We start from the raw sequence: 19,822 nt of genomic DNA on the forward strand, positions 1-19,822 counted from the left end.
TGACCTTGCCTTCTGGATGAGAGCGGGGTGAACAGGCAGTGGCCCAGGTGGTTATTGTCCTTTGCCTTCCTGTGACATCGGGTGTTGTAGGTGTCCTGGATGGCAGGTAATTGCACCCGGTGATAGAGGGGTGCTGCCTTTGCTCTTTCCTGAAGTCCTCAATCATCTCTTTTGTTTTGCTGACATTGAGTGAGAGGTTATTTTCCTGACACCACACTGCCAGAGCCCTCACCTCCTCCCTGTAGGCCGTCTCGTTGTTGGTAATCAAGCCTACCACTGTTGTGTCGTCTGCCAACTTGATGATTGAGTTGGAGGCGTGCATAGCCACGCAGTCGTGGGTGAACAGGGAGTACAGGAGGGGGCTGAGAACGCACCCGTGGGGCCCCACTGTTGAGGATCAGCAGGTGGCAGATGTTGTTTCCTACCTTCACCACCTGGGGGCGGCCCGTCAGGAAGTCCAGGACCCAGTTGCACAGGGTCAAGTCCCAGGGACTCAAGCTTATGATGAGTTTGGAGGGTACTATGGTGTTGAATGCTGAGCTGTAGTGAATGAACAGCAGTCTTACATAGGTATTCCTCTTGTCCAGATGGGATAGGGCAGTGGGCAGTGTGATGGCGATTGCATCGTCTGTGGAACAATTAGGGCGGTAAGCAAATTGATGTGGGTCTAGGGTGGAGGTGATCCTTGACTAGTCTGTCAAAGCACTTCATGATGACAGAAGTGAGTGCTACAGGGCAACTGTCATTTAGTTCAGTTACCTTGGCTTTCTTGGGAACAGGAACAATTGTGGGCATCTTAAAGCATGTGGGGACAGCAGACTGGGATAGGGATTGATTGAATATGTCTGTAAACACACCAGCCAGCTGGTCTCTGCGCATGATCTGAGGACTTGGCTAGGGATACCGTCTGGGCCAGAAGCTTTGAGAGGGTTAACAGGTTGAAATGTTTTACTCACGTTGGCCACGGAGAAGGAGAGCCCAGAGTCTTTGGTAGCGGGCCACGTCGATGGCAATGTATTGTCCTCAAAGCACGCAAAGAGGTTGTTTAATTTGTCTGGAAGCAAGATGTTGATGTCCGCGATGGGGCTGGTTTTCTTTTTGTAATCCGTGATTGTCTATAGACCTGCCACATACAGTACGTCTCATTGAATTGCAACTCCACTTTGTCTCTATACTGACACTTTGCCTGTTTGATTGCCTTACAGAGGGAATAACTACACTGTTGGTATTCGGCCATATTCCCAGTGGCCTTGCCATGATTAAATGCGGTGGTACGGGCTTTCAGTTTTGCGCGAATGCTGCCGCCATCAATCCACTGTTTCTGGTTAGGGAAGGTTTTAATACTCACAGTGGGTACCACATCTCCTATACACTTCCTTATAAACTCGCTCACCGAGTCAGCGTATACGTCAATGTTGTTCTCTGAGGCTACCCGGAACATATCCCAGTCCACGTGATCGAAGCAATCTTGAAGCGTGGAATCCATTTGGTCAGACCAGCGTGGGATAGACCTAAGCACGGACGCTTCCTGTTTTAGTTTCTGCCTATAGGAGGGGAGCAACAAGATGGAGTCATGGTCAAATTTTACAAAAGGATGGCGGGGGAGGTCCTTGTAGGTATCGCAGAAGTTAAGAGTAGCAATGGTCGAGCGTGTTACTCGCTTGTGTACAGCAAGTGATATGCTGATAGATTTTTAGGTAGCCTTGTTCTCAGATTAGCTTTGTTAAAATCCCCAGCTACAATAAATGCAGCCTCAGGATATATTGTTCCCAGGTTACATAAAGTCCAGTGAAGTTCTTTGGTGGCCGTCTTGGTATCCGCTGCGGGGGGATATACACTGCTGAGACAATAACTGAAGAGAATTCTCTTGGGAGATAATACGTTTGGCATTTGATTGTGAGGAATTCTAGGTCAGGTGAACAAAAGGACTTGAGTTCCTGTATGTTGTTACAATTACACCATGAGTCGTTAATCATGAAGCATAAAAGGGACTAGAAGCGAAGCTGCCACCTCTTTTGGCGCCATCTTGTGGCTTTACCATCGAGAGCCTCCTGACCGGTTACATTACAGCCTGGTATGGCAACTGCTCGGCATCCGACCATAAGGCGCTATAGAGAGTAGTGCGTATGGCCCAGTAAATCACTGAATGTGCTATAGATGTTGTTTAAGTCTGCATTCTAGTGCGTTTTGTGTCTCTCCAATATAGAGCTTATGACAAACAAGGCACTCGATCACATAAACCACATTTCCGGTATCCAGTTGTACTTGCCTGATTGGGAACACCAAGCCTGAATGCCTATTGGACAGAAATTGTGTTTGGGTAAAGTATTCATTCTGTATCTGTTTCTTCTTGGTCCAGCTTGAATAGACTAGGATGTCCATCAGGCATAGGTTGAGATTACCCTCTGTCAAGGCCTCACAATCATTCTGGGCCTGTTGAAACTTTTATTTAAGTTCAGCGCCACCAGAGCCTGAGAATAAGTCCCCACAAATGGAACCACAGGGCGGTTTTCCCTCTCTACCTGATATGCTCCATGGGTCTGGAAGGTCTGATTGACCTCAACCGCTCTCAGGAACCCCCTGGAGTAACCCCTGGGCCTTAAGGCTGAGAAGAGACTTCTTGTGGCCTCCTCTATATCCCCAGGGATACTACAGATTCTGTGGAAAAGTATAAGTTGTGATTTGATCAACCCTCTACATGTGTGCTTTGGATGGAAACTACATTTGTGAAAGAGGGCATGTCTCTTTTTCCATAAAGAAAAATGTAGTTGCCAATTGTTAAAATGTTTCGTATTGCAAATTATGTGTAATAGCGATGCGAGTTCAAAATGTTTACGAATTCCCTGAATTCAGAGGTGGAGCCTCCCCACAGTCCAAAAAAATCAGCCAGATACCTGAGGTAGAGCAATGGTAAGGTCTTACATTTAAGAAAAGCACTTTCTTCGCAAAAACTTGTGTACAAATGTGCAAATGTCTTTCCTATGGTCGTACCATGTACCTGGAGATAGTACTTCACATTGAACTCAGTCGTTTCTGGTGAGGCTCAACTCCAACAAGTCCAGGATAACTCTCTACGGTTAACTGGGGTCAGGATAACTCTCTACGGTTGACTTAAACAGGATACCTCTGAAAGGCATTTGCAACTGCTTGTAGACCTAATTTGATATCAAGGTTTGTGTACAGAGAATTATTATCAATGTAGAATAAAAAAGCTTTTCCTGGTATCTTGGAAGGTTAAATGTTAGAATGTTGGGGAGTTGTAAGTGAACATTACATTGTTCTAGACAGTACTTTACAATGTCAGAAGCTGTATCCCTACTCCAGTGAACCGGATCCCAGGGGTCTGTGCGAAACCTAAGTTTACTAAGGTAATTAAAAAAATCCCATCTCTCCACTATGACGTTATTCAGCTTCTGTAAGATACACTACTGATCGATAGCTAGTCTGAGTAATGTATGAATGGTACATAAACTGTTGCATTGGGAAAGGCCTCCTTACTAGTCCTCAACAGTTGCTGCAGTTGCTTCCAAGATGTAGTTGGCGTTTGCCTCCCCAAACAATTGTTGAGGCCTACAGACAACACTATCTTCTCGGGCATTGGGTTTGATTGAAGCTTCTTGAAAACACTGTTAATATGATAAGAGTTGGCCCCAGGGAAACTATCCACCTGTACATTAGAATATAAAAAATCTAGAATACGTCCTAGATTAGAATCCCCCACAATCACTGTTGGTTTATCTATCTGTATTTCCCACACTTGAATCTTCCTCTCTGACCTAGGCTGTGTTATAGGTTCCAGACCTGAATCTCCCTCTCTGAGCTATGGTGTGTTATGGGTTCTAGACCTGAATCTCCCTCTCTGACCTAGGGTGAGTTATGGGTTCCAGACCTGAATCTCTCTCTCTGACCTAGGGTGAGTTATAGGTTCCAGACCTGAATCTTCCTCTCTGACCTAGGGTGAGTTATGGGTTCCAGACCTGAATCTCCCTCTCTGACCTAGGGTGAGTTATAGGTTCCAGACCTGAATCTTCCTCTCTGACCTAGGGTGAGTTATGGGTTCCAGGCGTGGGGTCGGAGTAGATCCATGTGGTGGGCATGTCTTTAAAATGTTAGAAGGGGACTCAGATTGGGAATCACTCCGACAACACTGGTATTTAGGAGTACCATCCATTATCATGCACCTATTGGTTGTACTTTGACAACAGCACACTGAGCCTGCTCCACTCCACCCTGGGAGCCCTGCTGTTCTGTGTCTGGAGGAGAAGCAGAAGAGAGGGAGTTACTACATGGCAACCCTACATTACTATATGACACCTTCTGTATCACTATACTGTTTCTGGGGAACTGTTCCTGATCTACAGTAATAGTACTCTCTTCCTGCTTGCTGAACCCTTAGCATAGGGATCTAACGCTCCTGGTTGAGAAGGGCCAGTCAGTGGTGGGAAGGAGTCAGAGGACAGGGCCTCAGGAGGTCTGAATGGTTGAAGCTGTAGAATTAAGGGTTTCTGCAGAAGAAGCAATAAACTTCAGTTTCTACACAGCTTTACTCCAGCTCACAACTCTGTTAAAAACCTCCAAATCAAAGCCCTGCAACTCCTCCAATCCTGTGGCTATCACTGCATAATCATGTACTATTAGAAGACAGGACAATGTCTATCCATTCCGCTGTGTTTTATCTCACTGTCTGTAGTTGACTGACTCAGAGATGAAGGCTTAACTAAAACTGTGAGACCTGACTTGTCATCCCAAGAGGGCAAAGGCAGTCTGGTGCAACAGTAGATTTAGGGGCTGTCTGTCTGTCTGGTGTAACAGTAGTTCTAGGGGCAGTCTGTCTGGTCTGGTGTAACAGTAGTTCTAGGGGCAGTCTGTCTGGTCTGGTGTAACAGTAGTTCTAGGGGAAGTCTGTCGGTCTGGTCTGGTCTAACAGTAGTTCTAGGGGCAGTCTGTCTGGTGTAACAGTAGTTCTAGGGTCAGTCTGTCTGTCTGGTGTAACAGTAAATCTAGGGGCAGTGTCTGTCTGGTGTAACAGTAGATCTAGGGGCAGTGTCTGTCTGGTGTAACAGTAGATCTAGGGGCAGTCTGTCTGTCTGGTGTAACAGTAGTTCTAGGGGCAGTCTGTCTGGTGTAACAGTAGTTCTAGGGGCAGTCTGTCTGGTCTGGTGTAACAGTAGTTCTAGGGGCAGTCTGTCTGTCTGGTGTAACAGTAGTTCTAGGGACATTCTGTCTGGTCTGGTCTGGTGTAACAGTACTGCTAGGGGCAGTCTGTCTGGTGTAACAGTAGTTCTAGGGGAAGTCTGTCTGGTCTGGGGTAACAGTAGATCTTGGGGCAGTCTGTCTGGTCTGGGGTAACAGTAGATCTAGGGGCAGTCTGTCTGTCTGGTGTAACAGTAGATCTAGGGGCAGTCTGTCTGGTGTAACAGTAGATCTAGGGGCAGTCTGTCTGGTGTAACAGTAGTTCTAGGGGCAGTCTGTCTGTATGGTCTGGTGTAAAAGTAGATCTAGGGGCAGTCTGTCTGGTGTAACAGTAGATATAGGGGCAGTCTGTCTGGTGTAACAGTAGATCTAGGGGCAGTCTGTCTGTCTGGTGTAACAGTAGTTCTAGGGGCAGTCTGTCTGGTCTGGTGTAACAGTAGTTCTAGGGGCAGTCTGTCTGGTGTAACAGTAGTTCTAGGGGCAGTCTGTCTGTCTGGTGTAACAGTAAATCTAGGGGCAGTCTGTCTGGTGTAACAGTAGTTTTAGGGGCAGTCTGTCTGGTGAAATAGTTGTTCTAGGGGCAGTCTGTCTGGTCTGGTGTACCAGTAGTTCTAAGGGCAGTCTGTCTGTCTGGTGTAACAGTAGTTCTAAGGGCAGTCTGTCTGTCTGGTGTAACAGTAGTTCTAGGGGCAGTCTGTCTGGTGTAACAGTTCTAGGAGCAGTCTGTCTAGTCTGGTGTAAAAGTAGTTCTAGAGGCAGTCTGTCTGGTGTAACAGCAGTTCTAGGGGCAGTCTGTCTGGTGTAACAGTAGTTCTAGGGGCAGTCTGTCTGGTCCTGTGTAACAGTAGTTCTAGGGGCAGTCTGTCTGTCTGGTGTAACAGTAGTTCTAGCGGCAGTCTGTCTGTCTGGTGTAACAGTAGTTTTAGGGGCAGTCTGATTGTCTGGTGAAACAGTTGTTCTAGGGGCAGTGTCTGTCTGGTGTAACAGTAGATCTAGGGACAGTCTGTCTGTCTGGTGTAACAGTAGATCTAGGGGCAGTCTGTCTGTCTGGTGTAACAGTAGATCTAGGGGCAGTCTGTCTGGTGTAACAGTAGTTCTAGGGGCAGTCTGTCTGTCTGGTGTAACAGTAAATCTAGGGGCAGTCTGTCTGGTGTACCAGTAGTTCTAAGGGCAGTCTGTCTGTCTGGTGTAACAGTAGTTCTAGGGGCAGTCTGTCTGTCTGGTGTAACAGTTCTAGGAGCAGTCTGTCTAGTCTGGTGTAAAAGTAGTTCTAGAAGCAGTCTGTCTGGTGTAACAGTAGTTCTAGGGGCAGTCTGTCTGGTGTAACAGTAGTTCTAGGGGCAGTCTGTCTGGTCTGGTGTAACAGTAGATCTAGGGGCAGTCTGTCTGGTGTAACAGTAGTTCTAGGGGCAGGCAGTCTGTCTGTCTGGTGTAACAGTAGATCTAGGGGCAGTCTGTCTGGTGTAACAGTAGTTCTAGGGGCAGTCTGTCTGGTCTGGTGTAACAGTAGATCTAGGGGCAGTCTGTCTGGTGTAACAGTAGTTCTAGGGGCAGGCAGTCTGTCTGTCTGGTGTAACAGTAGATCTAGGGGCAGTCTGTCTGGTGTAACAGTAAATCTAGGGGCAGTCTGCCTGGTGTAACAGTAGTTCTAGGGGCAGTCTGTCTGGTGTAACAGTAGTTCTAGGGGCAGTCTGTCTGGTCTGGTGTAACAGTAGTTCTAGGGGCAGTCTGTCTGGTGTAACAGTAGTTCTAGGGACAGTCTGTCTCACTGGTGTAACAGTAGTTCTAGGGGCAGTCTGTCTGTCTGGTGTAACAGTAGTTCTAGCGGCAGTCTGTCTGTCTGGTGTAACAGTAGTTTTAGGGGCAGTCTGATTGTCTGGTGAAACAGTTGTTCTAGGGGCAGTGTCTGTCTGGTGTAACAGTAGATCTAGGGACAGTCTGTCTGTCTGGTGTAACAGTAGATCTAGGGGCAGTCTGTCTGTCTGGTGTAACAGTAGATCTAGGGGCAGTCTGTCTGGTGTAACAGTAGTTCTAGGGGCAGTCTGTCTGTCTGGTGTAACAGTAAATCTAGGGGCAGTCTGTCTGGTGTACCAGTAGTTCTAAGGGCAGTCTGTCTGTCTGGTGTAACAGTAGTTCTAGGGGCAGTCTGTCTGTCTGGTGTAACAGTTCTAGGAGCAGTCTGTCTAGTCTGGTGTAAAAGTAGTTCTAGAAGCAGTCTGTCTGGTGTAACAGTAGTTCTAGGGGCAGTCTGTCTGGTGTAACAGTAGTTCTAGGGGCAGTCTGTCTGGTCTGGTGTAACAGTAGATCTAGGGGCAGTCTGTCTGGTGTAACAGTAGTTCTAGGGGCAGGCAGTCTGTCTGTCTGGTGTAACAGTAGATCTAGGGGCAGTCTGTCTGGTGTAACAGTAGTTCTAGGGGCAGTCTGTCTGGTCTGGTGTAACAGTAGATCTAGGGGCAGTCTGTCTGGTGTAACAGTAGTTCTAGGGGCAGGCAGTCTGTCTGTCTGGTGTAACAGTAGATCTAGGGGCAGTCTGTCTGGTGTAACAGTAAATCTAGGGGCAGTCTGCCTGGTGTAACAGTAGTTCTAGGGGCAGTCTGTCTGGTGTAACAGTAGTTCTAGGGGCAGTCTGTCTGGTCTGGTGTAACAGTAGTTCTAGGGGCAGTCTGTCTGGTGTAACAGTAGTTCTAGGGACAGTCTGTCTGGTCTGGTGTAACAGTAGTTCTAGGGGAAGTCTGTCTGGTCTGGTTTAACAGTAGTTCTAAGCGCAGTCTGTCTGTCTGTCTGTCTGGTGTAACAGTAGTTCTAGGGGCTGTCTGTCTGTCTGGTGTAACAGTAGTTCTAGGGGCAGCCTGTCTGGTCTGGTGTAACAGTAGTTCTAGGGGCAGTCTGTTTGTCTGGTGTAACAGTAGTTCTAGGGGCAGTCTGTTTGTCTGGTGTAACAGTAGATCTAGGGGCAGCCTGTCTGGTCTGGTGTAACAGTAGTTCTAGGCGCAGTCTGTCTGGTGTAACAGTAGTTCTAGGGGCAGTCTGTCTGGTCTGGTGTAACAGTAGTTCTAGGGGCAGTCTGTTTGTCTGGTGTAACAGTAGATCTAGGGGCAGTCTGTCTGTCTGGTGTAACAGTAGATCTAGGGGCAGTCTGTCTGTCTGGTGTAACAGTAGATCTAGGGGCAGTCTGTCTGTCTGGTGTAACAGTAGTTCTAGGGGCAGTCTGTCTGGTCTGGTGTAACAGTAGTTCTAGGGGCAGTCTTTCTGTCTGTCTGTCTGTCTGGTGTAACAGTAGTTCTAGGGGCAGTCGGTCTGGTGTAACAGTAGTTCTAGGGGCAGTCTGTCTGGTCTGGTGGGGGAGGACCATCATTGCTCACCCAATTGGACATTAGTGGTCAAGACCTGAAATCGGTTGTGGAGTGGTATCGACATATTGATGGAATAAGGTCACTAAAACTGATGGTTAGACAGGGTAGACCCAAGAGTAGGTCTCTACTGGCATCTAGTGGCCATTTATCGGTACTGCTTGCCACATGGAACCTCAATGGAGGCCCAGTGCAAGTCCTCAAAGGAAGGCTCAAACAATTGTCAAACGAACAATAAAAGAGTGTGTTCTCCAATTGGATGTCAGACGTTAGGGGCCTGAGGTGATGTTTTTACCCATGAGGTCTCTGAGCAGGTTTGGGGTCACAGGTAATGATTTACCCATGAGGTCTCTGAGCAGGTTCGGGTTAGGGGTCAGAGGTGATGTTTTACCCATGAGGTCTGAGCAGGTTAGGGGTCAGAGGTGAAGTTTTACCCATGAGGTCTCTGAGCAGGTAGACATCGTTCTTCTGGATCCAGTTCCTGAAGACCTCAGCTGCTGCGTTCCCTTTAGTCAAGACCAAGTCTATCAGTTTGGCTGTCTGCTGCTGGGAGGACTGGCCTTGGAGACCACTGTATTCCTCTCCACCTGAAGAGACAGGGGTCAGGGGTTAGAGGTCAGGGGTTAATGTCACTCTTCAGAACATAAATATTCTAATATAGTAGAAGATGGTAGTATTTCAATGTACTGCAGTAGTATATTAGTAGTATAGTAGTACTGTAGATATAAACAAACATACTGATGATGTTCTGCTCTCTGAGGTGGTCCAGGATCGACTCTTCACAAATATAGTACCTTAATGTAGTTACTAGTAGTATATAATTTACCGCCCTTAAGTGCAGGATGCCGCTAGTATAGGATTAGTATTATATATATATATATATATACACACATAACATGCAGTATTATATAACATGTAGTAGTAGCTAGTCATATATAACATGTAGTAGTAGCTAGTAATATATAACATGTAGTAGTAGCTAGTAGTATATAACATGTTGTACTTTATAACATGTAGTAGTATATAAAATGTAGTAGTAGCTAGTAGTATATAACATGTAGTAGTATATAAGCAGACGTACTGATGACGTTCTGCTCTCGGAGGTGCTCCAGGACAGACTCAACACTCTTCAGGCGCTGGACCAACGCTGCCTGGTGTCTCTTTAAGAATGAATGACCGTCTGGAAGAGAGAAAGAGAGAGAAAGAGAGAGAGAGAAAGAAAGAGAGAGAAAGAGAGAGAAAGAGAGAGAAAGAGAGAGAAGAGAGGGGGCAGGGGGAGAGAGAGTTGGGTTAGGTTCACTTGGGGAGAATCTCAATAGTAGCAGTAGTAGCAGCTACTCTTCCTAGAGGCCAACATTTCTTTGGCAAAAATAAAAATGGTATATAACTTTATTTCACCACTACATATCTACAATACAACATTTATAATACCACCATACATACAGCGCATTGGGAAAGTATTCAGACCCCTTGACATTTCCACATTGTTACGTTAAAGAATTATTCTAAAATTGTTTATATAAATACAATGTCCTCAATCTACACACAATACCCCATAATGACAAAGCGAAAACAGGGTTAGAAATGTTTGCACATTTATAAAAAAATGTAAATGATTCAGACCCTTTGCTATGAGACTCGAAATTGAGCTCAGATGCGTCATGTTTCCATTGGTCATCCTTCAACCTGATTGAAGTACACCTGTGGTAAATTCAATTGATTGGACATGATTTGGAAAGGCACACACCTGTCTATATAAGGTCCCACAGTTGACAGTGCATGTCAGAGCAAAAACAAAGCCATGAGGTGGAAGGAATTGTATGTAGAGCCCCGAGACAGGATTGTGTCGAGGCACAGATCTATGGAAGAGTACCAACACAATATGTAACATTTAAGGTCCCCAAGAACACAGTGGTCTCACTCTTAAATAGAAGAAGTTTGATACCACCAAGACTCTTCCATGTGCTGGCCGCCTGGCCAAACTGAGCAATCGGGGGAGAAGGGCCTTGGTCAGGGAGGTGACCAAGAACCCGATGGTCATTCTGACAGAGCTCCAGAGTTCCTCTGTGGAGATGGGGGAACCTTCCAGAAGGTCAACCATCTCTGCAGCAATCCACCAATCAGGCCTTTATGGTAGAGTGGCAGAACGGAAGCCACTCCCCAGTAAAAGGCACATGACAGCCCGCTTGGAGTTTGCCAAAAGTCAACTAAAGGACTGATCTTGAGAAACAAGATTCTCTGGTCTGATGAAACTAAGAACTAACTCCTGGGCCTGAATGCCAAGCGTCACGTCTGGAGGAAACCTGGCACCATCCCTACGGTGACACAGTGGCAGCATCATGCTGTGGGAAAGTTTTTCAGTGGCAGGGACTAGGAGGCTAGTCAGGATTGAGGGAAAGATTAACAGAGAAAAGCACTGTGAGATCCTTGATCAAAACCTGCTCCAGAGCGCTCAGGACCTCAGACTGGAGCGAAGGTTGATCTTCCAACAGGACAATGACCCTAAGCACACAGCCAAGACAACGGCTTTGGGTCAAGTCTCTAAAATGTCCTTAAGTGGCCCAGCCATAGCCCAGACTTGAACCCAATCGAACATCTCTGGAAAGAGCTGAAAATAGCTGTGCAGCGACACTCCCCATCCAACCTGACAGATCTGCAGAGAAGAATGGGAGAAATTCTGCAAATGCAGGTGTGCCAAGCTTGTAGCGTCAAACCCAAGAAGACTCAAGGCTGTAATCTCTACCAAAGGTGCTTCAACAAAGTACTGAGTAAAGGGTCTGAAAACTTGTGATATTTCAGTTTTTTTCTTTGTAATAAATGTGCTAAAATCTCTTCAAACCATTATGGGGGAGTGTCAATGTGGAGGCTATATACATGGTATTACGGTACAGTGTCAATGTGGAGGCAAAATACAGGGTATTACGGTACAGAGTCAATGTGGAGGCTATAAACAGGGGGTACCAGTACAGAGTCAATGTGGAGGCTATATACAGGGTATTACGGTACAGAGTCAATGTGGAGGCTATATACAGGGTATTACGGTACAGAGTCAATGTTGAGGCTATATACAGGGGGTACCAGTACAGAGTCAATGTGGAGGCTATATACAGGGGGTACCGGTACAGAGTCAATGTGGAGGCTATATACAGGGTATTGCGGTACAGAGTCAATGTGGAGGCTATATACAGGGTATTACGGTACAGAGTCAATGTGGAGGCTAAATACAGGGTATTACCGTACAGTCAATGTGGAGGCAAAATACAGGGGGTACCAGTACATAGTCAATGTGGAGGCTATATACAGGGGGTACCGGTACAGAGTCAATGTGGAGGCTATATACAGGGTATTACGGTACAGTCAATGTGGAGGCTATATACAGGGGGTACCAGTACAGAGTCAATGTGGAGGTTATATACAGGGTATTATGGTACAGAGTCAATGTGGAGGCTATATACAGGGTATTACGGTACAGAGTCAATGTGGAGGCTATATACAGGGTATTACGGTACAGAGTCAATGTGGAGGCTATATACAGGGTATTACCGTACAGAGTCAATGTGGAGGCAAAATACAGGGGGTACCAGTACAGAGTCAATGTGGAGGCTATATACAGGGGGTACCGGTACAGAGTCAATGTGGAGGCTATATACAGGGTATTACGGTACAGTCAATGTGGAGGCTATATACAGGGGGTACCAGTACAGAGTCAATGTGGAGGCTATATACAGGGTATTACGGTACAGAGTCAATGTGGAGGCTATATACAGGGGGTACCGGTACAGAGTCAATGTGGAGGCTATATACAGGGTATTACGGTACAGAGTCAATGTGGAAGTTATATATAGGGGTGTTACGGTACAGAGTCAATGTGGAGGCTATACAGAGGGGGTACCGGTACAGAGTCAATGTGGAGGCTATATACAGGGGGTACCGGTACAGAGTCAATGTGGAGGCTATATACAGGGGGTACCAGTACAGAGTCAATGTGGAGGCTATATACAGGGGGTACCAGTACAGAGTCAATGTGGAGGCTATATACAGGGTATTACCGTACAGAGTCAATGTGGAGGCTATATACAGGGGGTAGGCTATATACAGGGGTTACCGGTACAGAGTCAATGTGGAGGCTATATACAGGGGGTACCAGTACAGAGTCAATGTGGAGGCTATATACAGGGTATTACCGTACAGAGTCAATGTGTAGGCAAAATACAGGGGGTACCGGTACAGAGTCAATGTGGAGGCTATATACAGGGGTTACCGGTACAGAGTCAACGTGGAGGCTATATACAGGGGTTACCGGTACAGAGTCAATGTGGAGGCTATATACAGGGTATTACGGTACAGAGTCAATGTGGAGGCTTATACAGGGGGTACCGGTACAGAGTCAATGTGGAGCCTATATACAGGGGGTACCGGTACAGAGTCAGTGTGGATGCTATATACAGGGTATTACGGTACAGAGTCAATGTGGAGGCTATATACAGGGTATTACGGTACAGAGTCAATGTGGAGGCTATAAAGTATTCACCCCCCTTGGCATTTTTCCTATTTTGTTGCATTACAACCTGTCATTTAAATTGATTTTTATTTGGATTGCATGTAGTGGTCAAACACAAAATTGTCCAAATTGGTGAAGTGAGAGAAGGAACTTGTTTCAAATAATTATACACACACAAAAAAAAGGAAAAGTGGTGCATATGTTTTCACCCCCTTTGCTATGAAGCCCCTAAATAAGATCTGGTGTAACCAATTACCTTCAGAAGTCACATTATTAGTTAAATAATGTCCACCTGTGTGCAATCTAAGTGTCACACGATCTGTCACATGATCTCAGTATATTTCACCTGTTCTGAAAGGCCCCAGAGTCTGCAACACCCCTAAGCAAGGGGCACCACAAAGCAAGCGGCACGATGAAGACCAAGGAGCTCTCCAAACAGGTCAGGGAAAAAGTTGTGGAGAAGTACAGATCAGGGTTGGGTTATTAAAAAATATCAGAATTTTTGAACATCCCACAAGCACCATTAAATCCATGATAAAAAAATGGAAAGAATATGGCACCACAACAAACCTGCCAAGAGAGAGTCACCCACCAAAACTCACGGACCAGGCAAGGAGGGCATTAATCAGAGGCAACAAAGAGACCAAAGATAACCCTGAAGGAGCTGCAAAGCTACACAGCAGAGATTGGAGTATCTGTCCATAGGACCACTTTAAGCCGTACACTCCACAGAGCTGGGCTTTACGGAAGAGTGGCCAGAAAAAAAGCCATTGCTTAAAGAAAAAAAAAATAAGCAAACACATTTGGTGTTTGCCAAAAGGCATGTGGGAGACTCCCCAAACATATGGAAGAAGGTACTCTGGCCAGATGAGACTAAAATTGAGCTTTTTGGCCATCAAGGAAAACACGATGTCTGGCACAAACCCAACACCTCTCATCACCCGAAAACTGGGAAACAGGACAGAATTGAAGGAATGATGGATGGCGCTAAATACAGGGAAATTCTTGAGGGAAACCTGTTTCAGTCTTCCAGAGATTTGAGACAGGGACGGCGGTTCACCTTCCAGCAGGACAATGACCCTAAGCATACTGCTAAAGCAACACTCAAGTGGTTTAAGGGGAAACATTTAAATTTCTTGGAATGGCCTAGTCAAAGCCGAGACCTCAATCCAATTGAGAATCTGTGGTATGACTTAAAGATTGCTGTACACCAGCGGAACCCATCCAACTTGAAGGAGCTGGAGAAGTTTTGCCTTGAAGAATGGGCAAAAATCCCAGTGGCTAGATGTGCCAAGCTTATAGAGACATACCCCAAGAGACTTGCAGCTGTAATTTCTGCAAAAGGTGTCTCTACCAAGCATGGACTTTGGGGGGGTGAATAGTTACGCAAGCTCAAGTTTTCAGTTTAATTTTCTACTTTTTTGTTTGTTTTACATCTTCAAAGTAGTTGGCATGTTGTGTAAATCAAATGATACAACCCCCCGCAAAAATCAATTTTAATTCCAGGTTGTAAGGCAACAAAATAAGAAAAATGCTAAGGGAGGTGAATACTTTATAGCCTCCACATTGACTCTGTACAAGCCACTGTAGATAATAACAGAGTAGCAGCAGTGTAAAAAAGGGGGAGGGGAAGATGCAAATGGTCTGCGTAGCCATTTGATTAGATGTTCAGTCTTATGGCTTGGGAAGCCTCTTGGATCTAGACTTGGCTCTCCGGTACCGCTTGCCGTGCGGTAGCAGAGAGAACAGTCTGACTAGGGTGGCTGGAGTCTAACAATTTTTAGGGCCTTGCTCTGACACTGCCTGGTATAGAGATCCTGGATGGCAGGAACCTTGGCCCCAGTGATGTACTGGGCCGTACGCACTACCCTCTGTAGTGCCTTGGGGTCGGAGGCCGAGCAATTGCCATACCAGGCAGTGATTCAACCAGTCAGGATGCTCTTGATGGTGCAGCTGTAGAACCTTTTGAGGATCTGAGGACACATGCCAAATCTTTCTGTTTCCTGAGGGGGAGAGGTTTTGTTGTGCCCTCTTCATGACTGTTTTGGTGTGTTTGAACCATGTTAGTTTGTTGGGGATGTGGACACCAAGGAACTTGAAGCTCTCAACCTGCTCCACTACAGCCCTGTCGATGAGAATGGGGTCGTGCTCGGTCCTCCTTTTCATGTAGTCCACAATCATCTCCTTTGTCTTGATCATGTTGATGGAGAGGTTGTTGTCTTGGCACCACACGGTCAGGTCTCTGACCTCCTCCCTATAGGCTGTCTCGTCATTGTCAGTGATTATGCCTACCACTGTTGTGTCATCGGCAAACTTAATGATGGTGTTGGAGTCATGCCTGGCCGTGCAGTCATGAGTGAACAGGGAGTACAGGATGGGAGGGGACTGAGTGTTACAGTCGTGAGTGTTACGGCTCTGTAGTCATTTATGCAGGTTACCTTAGTGTTCTTGGGCACAGGGACTATGGTGGTCTGCTTGAAACATGTTGGTATTACAGACTCAGACAAGGACAGGGAGAATGAACTGTAAGTGTGTGCAGTGTGTGTCTCTCTTCACAGTCCTCGCTGTTCCATAAGGTGCATTTAACTTTTTTTAAATCTGATTCTACTGCTGCATCAGTTACCTGATGTGGAACAGAGTTCCATGTAGTCATGGCTCTATGTAGTACTGTGCACCTCCCATAGTCTGTTTTGGACTTGGGGACTGTGAAGAGACCTCTGGTGGCATGTCTTGTGGGGTATGCATGGGTGTACAAGCTGTGTGCCAGTAGTTCAAACAGACAGCTCGGTACATTCAGCATGTCATAGTAGTTTAAACAGACAGCTCAGAGACGTGTTTCAGAATGTTTGTCGTACCAGAAGCCATCTCCTCGGCCAGCATCTCTCGCTCCTCCTCTCTCTTCTGATCTTCTGCACTCAGCAGGTCTGAGACCAGTTCCTGGACTGTCTTGTAGTTCTCTCCGCTGGTCAGAATCTTACTCTGGACTGTCTGCTTCACCAGGCCACGCTCAAACCCCATCTCTAGTGACGACACAACCACCGCAGTATTCATCATCACGGCATCCTCCGAGCGCTCCTCACCTGAGGTGGGGGGGACAGCAAGAAGTAGAAATAGAAAAGAGGTGGGAGGAAGTTAACAGTGATATCAACATAGTGGAGGTCTGTCTCATGGCTGAACAGTGATATCAACAATCTGTCAAGGTTTAAATTCAGTTGAAGTCAGGAGTCACTCACCCGGGGGGTCCACAAACTCTCTGGAGCTGCTGTCCCCATTGGTTAGGAGCTGTAGGGGGAGGGGCCAGGAGAGAGTTAACTTTCTGATCAGATCAGTCAGATAATACAGGTTTATTCTAGGCATTTGACAGTATTTCACTAATCAAATATATATATTTTTTTCCTAAGGTCAGCATGGTCAAAAAAAAAAAAATGCAATCTCCGTAGCCGATGTGATTTAAGACGTTTAACACAGGTTAACATTCACAAGGCCACAGGGACAGATGGATTACCAGGATGCGTACTGGCATGCGTCTCCACTGACATTTTCAACCTCTCCCTGACCCAGTATGTAATACCTACATGTTTCAAATCAGACCACCATAGTCCTTGTGCCTAAGAACAACATAGGTAACATAAAACACACATCTGTTGCCATGAAATGCTTTTGATAGGCTGGTCATGGCTCACAACACCATCATCTCAGATATCCTGCACCTAATCCACTTCGCATACCGCCCCAATAAATCCACAGACGACGCAATCTTCATTGCACTCCAGAGTGCCCTTTCCCACCTGGATAAGAGGAACTCTACTTGAGAATGCTGTTCATTGATTACAGCTCAATGTTCAACACCATAGTGCCATCCAAGCTCAGGACCCTGGGACTGAACACCTACCTCTGCAACTGGATCCTGGACTTCCTGACGAGCTGCCCTCAGGTTGTGAGAGTAACAACACATCCACCATGCTGATCCTCAACATGGGGGCCCCTCAGGGGTGTGTGCTCAGTCCCTTCCTGTACTCCCTGTTGACCCACGACTGCATGGCCTCGCACAACTACAACGTCAAGTTCGCTTGTGACACGACGTGGTAGGCCTGATCACCTATGGCGATGAGACAGCCTACAATGGAAGAGGTCAGAGAACTGGCAGCGTGGTGCCAGGACAACAACCTCTCCCTCAACGTCAGTAAGACCAAGGAGTTGATTGATGGATTACAGGAAAAGGAGCACGCCCACATTATCATCGACAGGGCTGTAGTGGAGCAGGTCGAGAGCTTCAAGTTCCTCGGTGTCCACATCACTAAGGATCTATCATGGTCCAGACACACAGTCATGAAGAGGACATGGCAACACTTCTTCCCCCTCAGGAGGTTGAAAATACTTGTCATGGGCCCCCAGACCCTCAAAGTTCTACAGCTGCACCATTGACATTGACAGTATCTTGACTGGCTGCATCACCGCTTGGTATGGCAACTGCTTGGCATCCGACCGCAAGGTGATACAGTGGGTAGTGCGTACAGCCCAATACATCACCCAGAAGGCGAGGTCAGTACAGGTGCATCAAAGCTGGGACCGAGAGACTGAAAAACAGCTTTTATCTCAAGGCCATCAGACTGTTAAACATGCAGACTCAAATAATTAGCCACTTCAATAAATGGATCACTAGTGACTTTAACAATGCAATTTTAATAATGTTTACATATCTTACATTACTTATCTCATATGTACAGTGGGGCAAAAAAGTATTTAGTCAGCCACCAATTGTGCAAGTTCTCCTACTTAAAAAGATGAGAGGCCTGTAATTTTCATCATACGTACACTTCAACTTCACATTGTAGGATTTTTTATGAATTTATTTGCAAATTATGGTGGAAAATAAGTATTTGGTCACCTACAAACAAGCAAGATTTCTGGCTCTCACAGACCTGTAACTTCTTCTTTAAGAGGTTCCACTGTCCTCCACTTGTTACCTGTATTAATGGCACCTGTTTGAACTTGTTATCAGTATAAAAGACACCTGTCCACAACCTCAAACAGTCACACTCCAAACTCTACTATGGCCAACACCAAAGAGCTGTCAAAGGACACTAGAAACAAAAGTGTAGACCTGCACCAGGCTGGGAAGACAATCTGCAATAGGTCAATTATTAGGAAATGGAAGACATACAAGACCACTGATAATCTCCCTCGATCTGGGGCTCCACACAAGATCTCACACCGTGTGGTCAAAATTATCACAAGAATGGTGAGCAAAAATCCCTGAACCACACGGGGGGACCTAGTGAATGACCTGCAGAGAGCTGGGACCAAAGTTCAAAGCCTACCATCAGTAACACACTACGCCGCCAGGGACTCAAATCCTGCAGTGCCAGACGTGTCCCCTGCTTAAGCCAGTACATGTCCAGGCCCTTCTGAAGTTTGCTAGAGAGCATTTGGATGATCCAGAAGAAGATTGGGAGAATGTCATATGGTCAGATGAAACCAAAATATAACTTTTTGGTAAAAACTCAACTTGTCGTGTTTGGAGGACAAAGAATGCTGAGTTGCATCCAAAGAATACCATACCTACTGTGAAGCATGGGGGTGGAAACATCATGCTTTGGGGCTGTTTTTCTGAAAAGGGACCAGGACGACTGATCCGTGTAAAGGAAAGAATGAATGGGGCCACGTATCGTGAGATTTTGAGTGAAAACCTCCTTCCATCAGCAAGGGCATTGAAGATGAAACGTGGCTGGGTCTTTCAGCATGACAATGATCCCAAACACACCGCCTGGGCAACGAAGGAGTGGCTTCGTAAGAAGCATTTCAAGGTCCTGGAGTGGCCTAGCCAGTCTCCAGATCTCAACCCCATAGAAAATATTTGGATGGAGTTGAAAGTCCGTGTTGCCCAGCAACAGCCCCAAAACATCACTGCTCTAGAGGAGATCTGCATGGAGGAATGGGCCAAAATACCATCAACAGCGTGTGAAAACCTTGTGAAGACTTTCAGAAAACGTTTGACCTCTGTCATTGCCAACAAAGGGTATATAACAAAGTATTGAGATAAACTTTTGTTATTGACCAAATACTTCTTTTCCACCATAATTTGCAAATAAATTCATTAAAAATCCTACAATGTGATTTTCTGGATTTTTTTTGTCATTTTGTCTGTCATAGTTGAAGTGTACATATGATGAAAATTACAGGCCTCATCTTTTTAAGTGGGAGAACTTGCACAATTGGTGGCTGACTAAATACTTTTTTGCCCCACTGTATATACTGAATTTTATACCATCTATTGCATCTTGCCTATGCCGCTCGGTCATCCGTATATTTATATGTACATATTCTTATTCCATCCCTTCAGATTTGTGTATGTTATGTAGTTGTTGTGGAATTGTTAGATTACTTGTTAGATATTACTGCACTGTCAGAACTAGAAGCACAAGCATTTCGCTACACTCGCATCAACATCTGCTGGTGTATGTGTCCAATACAATTTGATTTGATCACTGGGATCAAGGCTCCCTGCCATCCAGGACCTCTAAACCAGGCGGTGTCAGAGGAAGGCCCTAAAAATGGTCAAAGACTCCATCCACCCAAGTCATAGACTGTTCTCTCTGCTACCGCATGGTACCGATGTACCAAGTCTGGAACCAACAGGAAGGACCCTGAACAGCTTCTACCCCCAAACCTTAAGACTAAATATTTAACCAAATAGCTACCCAGCGCCTTGATGACAGCTTTGCACAATCTTGGCATTCTCTCAATCAGCTTCACCTGTAAGGCTTTTCCAAGAGTC

The 19,822-nt window shown here is 46.0% G+C and overlaps 1 protein-coding gene across 9 annotated transcripts in view; it reads right to left on the reverse strand.

The window, feature by feature from the left end:
* Positions 1 to 19,822, reverse strand: part of LOC110533228 (baculoviral IAP repeat containing 2) — an 86,451-nt gene that overhangs the window by 12,990 nt on the left and 53,639 nt on the right. For all 9 annotated transcript variants that reach the window (XM_036989432.2, XM_090188739.1, XM_090188735.1 and 6 more), the window contains 4 exons: positions 16,278 to 16,326; positions 15,900 to 16,124; positions 9,625 to 9,723; positions 8,978 to 9,130 (listed from right to left, as the gene is read on the reverse strand). In XM_036989432.2, the coding sequence (XP_036845327.2) occupies positions 8,978 to 9,130; positions 9,625 to 9,723; positions 15,900 to 16,124; positions 16,278 to 16,326 (526 nt within the window). The remainder of the gene's footprint in view (positions 1 to 8,977; positions 9,131 to 9,624; positions 9,724 to 15,899; positions 16,125 to 16,277; positions 16,327 to 19,822) is intronic.

Source organism: Oncorhynchus mykiss, chromosome 10 (genome assembly GCF_057628025.1).
Source record: "Oncorhynchus mykiss isolate SJ-2025 chromosome 10, ASM5762802v1, whole genome shotgun sequence".
Classification (NCBI taxonomy): Eukaryota; Metazoa; Chordata; class Actinopteri; order Salmoniformes; family Salmonidae; genus Oncorhynchus; species Oncorhynchus mykiss.